The 13,506-nt window shown below is 30.0% G+C and overlaps 1 protein-coding gene and 1 pseudogene across 1 annotated transcript; one reads left to right on the top strand and one right to left on the bottom strand.

Annotated features, from left to right (window-relative positions):
- Window positions 1-3,863, top strand: part of LOC129316794 (two pore calcium channel protein 1-like) — a 13,036-nt pseudogene extending 9,173 nt beyond the window's left edge.
- Window positions 3,864-4,916: 1,053 nt separating this feature from the next.
- Window positions 4,917-5,744, bottom strand: LOC129316234 (uncharacterized). Its single transcript, XM_054960549.1, has one exon. It carries the CDS (start codon window positions 5,653-5,655, stop codon window positions 5,122-5,124), a length of 534 nt encoding a protein of 177 aa, XP_054816524.1. The 5' UTR covers window positions 5,656-5,744; the 3' UTR covers window positions 4,917-5,121.
- Between the last annotated feature and the right edge of the window lie 7,762 nt (window positions 5,745-13,506).

Genomic DNA, 13,506 nt, shown 5'->3' with positions numbered 1-13,506 from the left:
TTCTTGTTCTTAAAAAAGTTAATCATATGCATGCAGAATCAAATGACACAATGATATGGTACATGCTCTTGATATACACGATATATTCAGTAATAATAATTAATTAATTAACTTCTTTTACACCCATGCAGCTAGGGGCTTGCAGAGTAAATGATATTAACTCTTGGCATTTAGCACACGATACCCTCTAAATTGGGGAAAGGGATTACTGTGTTTTAGGAGACCAACTAGAGATTTGCTAAGGAGTGTTTTGAATACTATTTTCCAAAATTTTTGTTGAGTATTATTACGCTGGAGCTGGAATCCTGTATCAATGGTCAAATTCGTCCCTATTATGAGACACGTGCATGTTACGACTTTTTTTTTTCCTTTTGGGCTTAATTTTTCCATTGACTTTTTAATTTGGCGCATATTAAAGACTTAAAAATATATTTTCTCCTTTTTCTGTCTTTCAAAATTCTAAATTTTTTTGGTAGTGAATATATAGTTCATGGGCAATTCATTTTTCAACCACTCCGCAGCAGCTTGTTGTTGAGGGAAATGAGAAGAAAAAAACTTGTGATGAGAAAAAAGTATAATTAATATGATAATAAAACTATAAACTAGCCAAGCATGCAAAAACAAAAAACAAAAAACAGTGAAGAGGTCATGAGCAGGTTTCTTTCACGGAATGGAATAAACCATTGCAAAAGAAACTAGTCAAGAACTATAAAAAATCGGTCAAAAATTGAATATATAAAAAAAAAAGGTCAAAATTAGTCAAAACGTGAAAATTTGGTGATTGTATTGGTTCAACCAATATTTCTAAAATTTAAACAATATTTATAAGTGGTGGCTTATGCAAGTCCATATCTTAAGATCCCATTTGATTACCAAAAAAAATGAAATAAAATAGATTAAAACAATCAAAACAAAAATGAATTAAAGACCTATTTGTTTCTGTTTTTTAAAACTTTTCTCAGATTTTGAAAATAAAAAAATTTAAATTTTATTGGATAAATTTTTTAATTTAGTTGTTTTTAAAACTGTTTTCATTGTTGTTTTTAAAAACAAAAAAATAAAAATAATTTTTAATTTTTTCATTTTATTTTTCTTATTTTTAAGATACACTAAATTTGATTATTAAAAATTATAGTTACCTTGACCCATTTTTATTATTAATCATCACCATTAATGTCTATAACTATTACTATCAATTTATTTTTTAATTTTATAATTGTTTTATAATTAATATAACCAAATGAATTTTTATTTTATTTTGTTTTAAAACAAAATAAAAATATAAAAATTATCACTCCTTTAAAAAATTTTATAAATCATGATTTCTAATCCCCTAAATAAATTAGTCCTCTTTTTATAAATATAGTTCATCTATTCTTTTTAATTATTTTTTTAACCTTTACTTTTCAATTTATTTAATTCAATCATTGTTAATAATCAAACGGAACCTAAAAGTACTTCAAATAGAAGACTAAGGAGTAAGGAGCAAATGAACAAGTAATACATACATGTATATACGTACATACAACCACACACACACACACATATATATATATATTATATAACTATGGATTATAAAGAATAATATATACACGATATAAATATCTTAGATATCACAATTATTTTATTTTTAACATTATATAAAATTTATTAAATTTGAAAATTATAATTTTACTTTTTATCTCTACCCACTTTAATTTTTCTTCTTTTATTGTTATTTATTTGAAATCAATTTTTAATATTTTTGTTATTGGCAACCAATTCAACCATGCTTGACTATTATCTAACCAGTCATTCGAATAATTGGTCTCTTTTTTTTTTTCTTTTAACTTGACAATCAATTAGATGTAATGAAATAATACTTACAGCTCATTTTCTGAAAAAAGAATGACTGCAAAATGAGTAAAATGTACTCTACTTCTACTTCTACCAAGGAGAATTGAGTTTAGAAAAAAAAATAGTTCATACAATGTGATGAATAATATTTAAATTTTCATAAAAGAGGTATCTAAATTTAATATTTACCAATTCTTCAATCAAAATTCAAATCATGACTGAGTCCCTGTCTCCTTCTTCTCCTACACTTTAAATTTTTCCTTGGATTAAGGAAATATAAGATGGCGTGGGATTAAGGAGACTAGGAGATGAAGATCGGTCTATGGGCGCCGCACACGATAGCATACATAGGAACGACGGAGGAGGCAAACGGAGCGAAGGCGACAATAAACATGTGGGACCTATGGATTTATATATATATATATATATATATATCCAGTAAGCGACACCAACACAATTTGTTATATGTGTGTTACTGTGTTATTTTATTTTTGTTTTTGTTTTGCCGGAATTGTGATGGAAACAAAATATATTATATTTAGTTGTTTTTTGGCATTAATTTTTTTATTAACAAAAAAATACTACTATTTATAACATATACATACATGTTAATTTTTTTTAATTAAATAGTCTTAAATTAATTATCATGCAAATTATCTATTTGCATAAGTATGTATTTAATGTCTTTGTTACTCAAATTTGAACACAGTATCAGTAAATAATGATTTAAATTTGTCAAACATTCAATTTTCAATGCATGTATTGTTTTTTTTTTAAACTTTATTATTATCTATCCTAAATTTTTGTTTAAAACATCAATATGTAAAGACAGATGAAAACTTATCTACAATATAAACATTTTTAACTTATAAATTTATTTCAAAAAAATTAAAATAAATATTTAAAAAATTATATATACAAACATATTTAGTTTATAAAAAATTTGGCCCCCTCATTCATGAGTCTGGTTCCACCCTTGGTGGGATGCATGATAAATTTTTACAGTTCATCCTTTTTTGCTTGCTGAGACCCTTCGGCTTCATTTCATTTCGTTCACGTCTAGGTCCGTTGGATGCGTGATCGAGTCTAGGTCTGAAGGTCTATGCAATTCGTGTGCTTGAGTTTAGGTGGTTGCTCCTTCAAGTAGATAACTCCTCCTTTTGTTTGGCCATGTAATTCTTGTTATGTATTTGTTGTTTCCTCGTATAATCAGTTTTTGTTATCAAGATCATTCCCTTCTTTTCAAAACGGATAAAATAAAAAAGTTGAGATTGATTATTGCTGGAGGTCTCGTGGCATTTTGTCTGTTTTTGTGATTTTCGAAGTTTGAAAGGAATTTCAGTAGTGTTGGACTCTTGCTTAGGGGGATATTAGTTTTGGGTGATGAATGTAAGCTTGGTCAAGTGAATATTCTTCCATTAATTTCTAGTCCAAGAGATGAAACAATTTTTTGTTAGATGCAATTCGAGTACCTAAGAGGAAGGGGCTTGATGCTTTCATCTGATCATGTTCTTCAATTTAACAAGATTGAAAATGCTGAAGGAAGAAGGAGAGTTAAAGTAGCAAAACATCTCAGTCGATCTTCATTTTAACAGTCAATGTTTTTCATATTTAACCATAAGGCAATATTGCACCTTTTTTTAAAAGTTTTGGAACAAAATTGTTTTCAAAAAATTTTAAAATATCGGGAGCCCCTCGTGAAAAAAACTTCAAAACATTTTCCCCTTTACCCATTAAAAAAGGCACTTGTTTATTGAGCAATCGTTGCGGTAAGGTCGAGAGGCACAGATCACCATCACCATCACCATAATAATAGTTGGCACATTGGCCTGGTATGGTGGGTCCTATATACAAAGTCTTCCTCTTTCTTTGTTCTGCAACTGAATTCAAATATAACTATTTCACCTGGCAATAGGGGACATTGTAAGACCAACAATGTTGTTTTCGACTCTTTTTCCCGTGACAATGGCAGTGCAATCTTTGGTTTTGACCGCCCATCATTATTTTTTGTCGTTGCGGGTCTTTAGTGCAACCCCTTCTTCACTCATTACACTCAAGTTCCTTATCCTACGCTTCATTACTCCACTTTCGGTGAAGGGAAAAAAGATGATACTAACCTTTTTTCCTGTTTCGAAACACTTTTAAACTAATGTAATCTTGGAAGAACAGAGTGAAACATGAGGAATCAAATACCCGGTTTGCCAAATTTATTTAATACAAAAATGACCAAAGTTTCAAACTTTAAGCATGTAGTTTATTCAAGATTTATTTTAGGCTTCCAAACTTCTGAGGCATACATTTTTCTCAGATCCTAACCAAGCATGATAGACGAGTCTATAAGCAACAAATGATAATGCAATGTACAGTTTTAGTTCACCAGACGCAAGTGCTTATTAACCTTTTCATCCAAAAAAAAAAAGTTTTATTAACCAAAGAAGTAAAGAAAAATAGATCCTGTCATTCTTGAGTAATCTACCAAGTATCCAATTCAACATAGAATAGAGAAACAGAGAGCTCCATGTTGAACCATTTCAAAATTGATTATATTGAATATAGATTTACCTTCAATAAATATTGAAAACATTCAACAACTAAATAATCTGAATTCTCTGTAGCATTACCATTATCTTAAACTCACCTCATGACTAGAGTCACTAACGAGAGAAAACATCTCAGGCAATTGATGACTAGCTTATATCTTCAAAAGCAAGTTCATTGACCTGCATGTAGCAGAAACCCTTCTCAAGGATATTCCAACACTTACTACAAAAAGTGAGGCATTATCATCAAGCCAAAATATACCTGTGGGCTAAACATAAAAGATAAGCCGCCATAGTCTTTTGCACATGGTTTTGCTTTTTCAAGAGCTTAGATAGTGTACCAAGTATTCAACTTCCCTTTGCGCACTGATTAATTTCAACTCCTTAATCTTCTCCTCAAGTCTCCTAGGTTCAAAAGCTTAAACTACATAAACTTGCTGCACAAGACTAAAAGTCAAACATGACACATAGGATAAGGATGAGCCACAATAGCTAAGTGGAGCTAACAAACACTGCAGAAAAACTTATATGCAGAAGATATAAATAGAATCATAGGCTATTATAATATAAACAGCAACGCAAAAGATAAGATGTCGTATAGTTAACGAATTGCCAAAGCACACACTAACATTGACCACCCTTCCTTCTTATTTACAATTTTACCCACCTAAACCCAAAACTTAGAATTCCAACCATATGATGCCTATATTGAGACCCATATCAAACCCATCGAACACCAAATCCATCACCCAATTCTATCAAGAGTACCGCCTTCACTACTATTCCTTCTGACCAGAGCAAAATACCCCAAAACAGCACATACAGCAGCCACAGCATTCCCTTCCTTCAACAAAATCTTAATCACAAAACTAAAAATTTCCCGCGTAATCTTCCTCCCTTCCACCACCAAAGCCCTGCTAGGCTTCCCAAAGAAAGCCAGCAAAACGATGATGGTGATCCACGTCACCAGAACCGCCGGAACCACCACAGCCAGAGCCGCGAACATCGAAAGCACCCCAAACACAAACCCGAGAAGCACCGAAACATACAGGGCAGGCCACGGAGATGCGGTAGATGATTGAGCTCGCAAATTGTACCAAGACAGCATGGATTTGAGGAAATTCCAAGAAGAAATCAAAAGAATGCCATAGACAAGCACGAAAATACATACCCAGGTTCTCCTTTTGCTCATAATTCTTAGCAGTAACAAGTAAGAAGAAGATTGTGCCTGCCTCAGTGAAGTGGGTTCGGTTTCTGCTTCCTCTGCAACATTCGCCATCGAAGTAGTCTGGCCAATTCCCCTTCAAGTCTAAAAACTTTCCCAACGGACAAATTTTTTTTTTTTTTTTTTTTGGGGGGGGGGGGGGATGTGCTTTGGTTGTCTGGGATTACGACTTACAAGTGCGGAGGGCCAATGCGATGTCCGACCTTCTCCTGTAAAATATTATTTATAGATATGAGATGACCGAATACCATCAATCACGCTATCTTGTACGCGTAGGGGGCACTTGCCAATCAGTTATGCCACGCTGTCAGTTAAGGGAGTAGAGTCAGAGCGTGATTCCACGTGCCTCAAGAGTCCATAGTGTCGAAAAAGTTATTTTTATTTGGAGTTGGTAATTCGAACAAGTGGAGTTTATTTAAATTGAGTTTAAAATATCTTACTCATTTTAAAAAATTTATATAATCAAATTCGATTCTAACACTTTTAAGTTTCGGGCTTATTTGAAACCAGTCTGAATGCCTAAAATTTTTTAAAAAAATATTTTTTATTTTTTGAATCAATTTTAATTTTTAAATAATTATATTAAGCATAAAATATTATTTTAATTTTAAAAAATAAATAAAAAATAATTTATTAACTTTATACTTAAATATCTCTATTATTATTTTGTTGTATTATGTATGATTTATTTATAAATATTTTCTTTACTTATAAATTAATATCTTAATTATTTAAATATTGCTCTTATTATAGTCATATATAAATTTTTTATATATTTTAATTAAATTATATTATTTCAATTATGATTCAATTAATCTCAATTTAATCACAATTAAATTACTAACTTAAAATTATTTTTTTGATTAGTTTAAAATTTTTAATAACTTTTGGATAAATTATACCCTTCATTTTATGAATATAAAAAATATCTGTCATTATATTATAAAAAGTAAAATTATTTAATTATGAGTAAAATATTATTTTTTAAAGATTATTTTTCTTTAACTTTTTATATTATTTAACTCTTACATATAAGAGATTTTTACTCTAATTTATTCTCAATTTTTAACTAAATCTAATATGAAAAATAATCAAGTAATTATTTAAAAATATTATTCTATTTATTATGCTTATCTAGTAGTAGAGTCAGAAATTCGTACATACCTAAATTTTTATTAAAATTATTTTTAATTTTATTTTTACTTTAAAATTAATTATCTTAATTTGTAAAAAAAATATAAAATTAATTTTTTTACACATGTTATTTATAGGGCTCAAAAATTTTCTTAAAAATTGCATCTTAAAATAAAAAAACAATATTAAATATAGTTTAATATTATTTTTGAGATATTTTATTGATTAAAAACAATAAAAATATGAAGATGTAACTATTTTTTAAATAACCATATTAATACACTCAAATATATAGTATTTTGGTATAAAATAATATAAACCTGAAAATTAATTTATATTTATCATATTTTATATTTTTTAAAGAAATTTATTCAAGTATTTGGGCCAAACCCAAACTGAATTTTTCGGGCTTATTCAGGCCATTCGAATAGGCTTGAATAATAAAAAATATTATTTGTTTAGGCTTGGTTCGAAATTTTTTGGGTTAGTTCAGACTAACCCATCGAGCTTGGCTCAAATTATTAACTTTATTTTTGTGCTTACAATTTGTTTAGTTTTAAATTAAGGGTCAATTTTATGCATGGACTAAACGTAAAAGATCATGGTCAACCCTAAACTCAATAAAAGATCACTTATATTCCTAAACTTTAAAGATTCTTTATTTTATTACCCTGTCATTTCCTTATTAGTGGGCCCACATGTGACTTTGTTAACATTTTTTATTATAAAATATTATTTATAGGCCCCGCATTATTTTTTATCTCTCTCCTCTCCTCTCTCTCCTCTCTCTTGGCTTGATTCAACACCGAAAAATCATGATGACGAGCTTTGGAAATGGCAAGCTTTGATGGTTTAACTGGGCACAATATCGTGCATATTAAACACCCTCAAAACCTTCACTCCTAGCTGGTCTAACCTTTCCTTGAACCTTACGTTCCCTACTCTTAAATCCAAAAATGAAAACACTAAAATTAGCACTGCTATGCTATCCTTCTCTATGTTTAACCTCTCTTTGAATGGCGTTGTTTGCATCTCTAAGTTGATGCCTTTGAATGTGAAAATGTAGAAGTTGCTTGCATCTTTAAACGTGAACATGATGGATGATGGACCCTATGGTATTAATGGCAACGAAGCTTGAAGATAACAATCATGATTATGGTGGCATGAAAAGAGCCTAAGATAAGGAGCAAAGAGCCCGACACTTTCAATCTAATGTGTCCAAAAACCCTTTACAACATATTGAAGATCCAATAACAAGAGCTCAAACTAAAGCCATAAAAGCAAGCCTTATTTAATTTTGTACAAGAAGTTCAAGAGCTTGGAGAGCATTGGGATACTACTCTCAAGCCCAAAGGAGAGCATCTAGACATGTATAATATGCTTAAGATTCAAATCCATGAAAAGTCAAGCCTAAGAGGTGTAAACCCTAGCCTAATGCAAGGAAGACTATAAGTAGAGTCTCTTGCAAGCAAGGAAGCATGAGACCCTGGTGAAGAGAGTGGCATGATTTTAAGTCATTTATGATCTCTTAATTGTCTCCTTAATTGTTTTTTATTTTAGTGGTCTTTTAACTTGATTCCCTTCTTAAGGATCATGACTAGTCATAGTTTTTTATTTTGAGTCCAGTCAAAAATTAAGATTAATTATATTTTTTTAAAATTTTATAATCTCATAATTTTAAGACCACGTCTCTAAATTATGTGGCTAAATATTTTTTTTATTTTATATTATTTTCCTTTTAGTATTAGGAAATTAGAATTTTAATTTTAGGAAATAGTTTTCTTTATGAGCCTATATATATTAGGCGTGCTCTTTCTTGTAAATAAAAAATAAAATTTAAATAAAATTATTCATTTTAAAATTTATAAATCTGATGAGCTTTAGTGTTTTGTAATGGCATCCTACGTGAGAATAGACATGATCAAGAATGCAATCAACTCCTATTATGTCTTCAAAGGTTAATGTTTATAGAGACAAGTACTTTAGAAGATCTTTTTTTTTATCACTATCCTATTGTTTATTTCATCTTTTTCTTTGTTTTCTCATAAATTTGTCCCTTTCTTTTTTTTTTTGTGTTTTTGTTGTGTTTAAGGATTCTATTCCTAAATTAGCATGATTTCGCTCCCGCATCCCCTATCAATGGATATCTTCATGTTCAAGTTTCAACCTCTCTTTGAATGGTGTTTCTCCCTCTCTCTCCTTCCTTACTCTTTCTTTCTTACCCTTCCATCTTCATCTCCCCTCCCTCTATATCTTTATTAGTGGCACGTATTTGTGAGTAGTTTCTATGAGTTAAAGTGTGTGCTTTAAGAAGCTTACCACCATGTTTAGTCCATGCACGACTTTGTGTCTTGGTTTAGTAACACTAATGCCCAATTCATCACTACCTGACTGCTTTGTCTTCTTTCACGATTGATTATGTGTGCTTAGTTCTCACATAGCTTCTTCAACCCTCTACTCTCTCTCTCTCTGTATTAAGTTTAAAAGCCTACCTTTGAAGGGTGAGAGAGAGTGTATGGGTTTGTCATGTTAGTGACAGAGGTTGCTGATTGCTAAGAGAGGAGGGGGAGAGATAGAGGAGGGAGAGAGAGAAATTGAAGGTAGTCAATCGATCGGTCGGTGATGTGATAAAGGAAAGGGAAGATTCGAGGTGGGTACCAGTGAAAATGTCACCACGGTGATGATCATCCATGATAAAGGGGGTACTGGGTTCTAGTTTCAAGTCCTGTCCTTTTTTACCTCCATATATGCTTCTTCATCAATGGGGCTGCTATCATGGGATGAGTTGTAACGATAGGGATAAGAGAGAAGGGGGAGAGGTAGAAGGAGAAAGAGATAAGAAGAAGATGAAGAAGAAAGAAGACGGATTGGATCAAGTTGTAGAGAGAGGGAGGGGAGAGAGGGAGGGGAAATATTTAAAAAATGAAAGGTGAGACCCACTTTAAAATATTTTATAATAAAAATATTTAAAAATTAACATGTGGGCCCTATCAATAGAAAAATTAATAGTAAGGTGATAAAATAAAGAATTTTTGAGTTGAGAGATATAAATACCCTTAATTGAGTTTTGGATCATTTGTGATCTTTTATGTGTACTTCAGGGATATTTTTAACCTTTAACCCTTTAGTTTTTACTATTAGTATATATATATATATATATATTGTATTTCAATCCCTACACTTTTCTTTATTTACAATATTATTTCTTACATTTTTAGAGAACGTTGACATAGCACAATCGATGTTAATAATACCAACATGTCAATTAACATTGTTAATTTTGTACTTGTGTGTCAAATAAATACTGACATGAATTTTTAATGAGCAAAAATTAAAAAAAGGCCTACATCGGATGAAATAAAAATGCTAACTTGGGCTCTTTAAATTTTTGCTTATTAAAAAAATCTATGTTAACATCTTTATTTCATCTGATGTTAGCTTTTTTTTAATTTCTGCTTGTTAAAAAAATCCATATCAACTTCTTTATTTAATCTAATGTAGCGTTTTTTTAAAATTTTTGGTTATTAAAAAATTTATGTCAGCATTTTTATTTCATCTAATGTAGGTTTTTTAAAAAAAAATTTGCTCATTAAAAATTAATGTCAACATTAGTTTGCATGTAAGCATAAAATTAATGGTGTTTATTGACATGTTAATATCATTAACACCATTTATGCCACATCAATATCCCTATGAAAATATAGAGATCAAGATTGTAGATGGATAAAAGTGTCTAAAATATTGAAAAAAGTGTAGGGATTTATGTCAAAATTTGAGCAATATGCTGAGACCAAAAATCATGTTTTTCTTTTTTTTAATATAAACTGAAAATTCCATTAACAAAGAAAAAAATTACATCATAAAAGTTATCATAAACTGACTTCCTTCTTCATCTTCAGCCACTTTGACAAGAAGGGTAACTAAAGATGTAAAAGGTTTTTGTATAAGTTGTGAGAATATTTAGCTAGATGGCTAATCGATTTGTTCCTTTCTTTACATGCTACACTGATAATTGCCAATCCTTATGATATACTAATCCACCTCTCTCTTGATTAAAATCACAGCCTATAATAATCAGATAATCAACTTTGACATAATTAGAACATATTTTCACTTTTCTATGGCCCTTGGACCAGCATAAATTGAGACGTATTATAATCACAATTATCTCAGCAACTATGAAGTAAAATTGACATAGGTTTGAAGTTAAATCGACAAATCCATTCATCATCACTATCACATATTCCATTAAGCAACACAAACCCATGAACCTCGAGCCTAACGAATCCTTCTTTAAAAGCACACACATGCTTAATGTTGACCTTGCTATATGTAGAAAGGACAATTGCTTTGCTAATGCTTTGTACACGCATTTAAGCTTAAAAAGGCTAGAAAGAGCAAATTATTATTCAATCGATTCATCCAATCCAAAAATCTCGTTACCTCTAGACACTTGTTTATCCTTACAAACATACCCAACGAGAGTTAAGTATTAAATCTTTCTTATATAATTTCGGCTATCTTTATATTTTAGGTTTCATTTCACTCGATTCACACATTGGAGGGTGGAGAATGCATTAGATTAGGTTGTACCGTAGATTGCAAGTTATGTGTAGCATTTGTGCAGTTCCTTAACAACGAATCCTCATTTTGATCATATCCTAAGAGTGATTTTTAGTCATTTTTTAGAACTCTTCTTGCTTTTAGCTCCATCATGTCCACTATTCCATCTCTATGTGAAAAATAGTCCTGGAAAAGATTTAATTTTCATTGGGCCATATCCAGAGAAGCTTTTAAGCAATATCAAAACTCTGACTTGTATCTTCAAAAAGAGCAAAATATATGTAAATTTAACATATAAAAACAATTATCTATAAATAACTTCTAATAAAATTTATTCTCTCCTCTCTTTTTACAAAGTAGGTGTGCACGAGACAAAAAGTCAATAATATAAGGGTCAAATTAACTCCCCAACTTTGCTTTGGCTTTAACTCTTTAGTTTGGAAGTTATCTCAAATGGCGTCGTTGGTGTGCCTACTTTTATATTTAGTTTTGGTCTTGATCAGTGGTGGAACTAAGATCTTAGGACAAGGGGGCGGAGTTAGGACTTTAGTATAAGAAAAACCTTTCTGTCTCTTCTAAATATACTATTTCTCTTTCTTTATCTTTATTTCTTAAATCAATTTTTAGTTACAAACTTGCAAGTGCAGCAAATTGGTGAAAGGCATTCAATGAATTTATTCTTGAGTTTTCAATCTTCATTCTTTGTTCTCTTTTTCTTAACTAGTCCTTAACTAGTATTTTCAGAATGAGAATGACACGGGTCTAATTTAGTCAAATTATTTTTTCTTTTATTTTTTTTAAAGGATTAATAAATAACATTGAAATTTAGGTATGGTAAAATTATGGGCTAATATTCACTAGGCTTTAATTTTTAAAAATAAATTTTAAATATGGGCTAAATGTAAGATTGAAATTGGTATAAAGTTTAAAATATTAACATAAAGGGGTATAAATTATGAAAGAGAGCGGGAGCAAACTATAAAATGTAAAAATACATACCCTACATATGTTATTTTCCCCAAGTGAGGGGGGCATATGCCCCCTTCAACAACACATGACTCCACCACTAGTTTTGATTGACTATTAAGTTTGGAAAGCTTAGTCTGTCGCCATCCAATAGATCTCTATTCTTACTTCTATTTTATCTCTAGATATAATAATTTAAACCAAGCCCAATGGGTCAGCTTGAATAAGTTTGAAAAATTTTTAGACTGAGTTTGGAAGTTTAACATATTTTATTTACTTTAAACTTATTCAAGCTACCCAAATAAACATAAAAAAAATCTAGGCCAAGCCTGAAGTCAAATGGGCTAAGCCAACATTTCTTTTTTATCATTAATAAAAGAATAAACTAGTCCACTGGTAGAAAAAATATTGTATTTGAAAAATATTGACCAAATTTTTAAAAATTTAGAGTATGACCTATTTATATTGATATACAAGGAATTTATTATTGATATGAAATTATATATCATTAATAAATATAATAAATTGACCATAATATAAATATAATAAATGTTAGATTGTTTGTTTAATTTGATCTTATAACATGGGCTATATCTGCATAAGCCCCTTAATAAAATAATATAAAAATTAAAATATTAATTTTTAAAATAAAATTTGAAATTAGATATAAATAAAATAAAATAATATTTAATAATTTGAGCATTTGGGCTAACTCGAATAAGCTTGAGGGATTAGGGTCAAGCTTAGTTATATTAGCTTTTTCTATGTGGTATAATACTTTATGTCCAATGTGTAACAAAAATTATTCTCTTGATTAATTAAACTAATGAAAGGTAAATATATAAATTTAAGTATAAATAGTTTAAGGATAGTTACAGATAGCTATTGAGTTTGGCTTTAGCCTTTGGATTGGATTCGAAAGTGAATTGAGTCATTTGAGCTCAAATTATAAAAAAAGATTGGATTTTGGCCTGGTACATTATGTTGCAATATAATTCTCAAAATTAATTTTTAACATAGGAAAACACCATAAAATAAAGGAAGGGTGATAGAGAGAGTAGTTGCTTTATTAGAACATCAACTTTTAGGTATTTTAAAGGTGATTAAAGTATGATTTCTTCCTTATCTCTTTTTCTTCTCTCTACACATTTTGGAAATGAAATTTGAGGTTGGGAATGATGATTTTTGAACCTAGAGCTATGGGTCTGAACCCATTAGTCTAAATAAGAGTTGTTATAATTG

Source organism: Prosopis cineraria, unplaced genomic scaffold (genome assembly GCF_029017545.1).
Source record: "Prosopis cineraria cultivar Desert tree isolate PC_DT_omini unplaced genomic scaffold, ASM2901754v1 PC7, whole genome shotgun sequence".
Classification (NCBI taxonomy): domain Eukaryota; kingdom Viridiplantae; phylum Streptophyta; class Magnoliopsida; order Fabales; family Fabaceae; genus Prosopis; species Prosopis cineraria.
The sequence above is the reverse complement of the archived record's forward strand: the minus strand, read 5'-3'. Positions and strand labels throughout refer to the sequence as shown.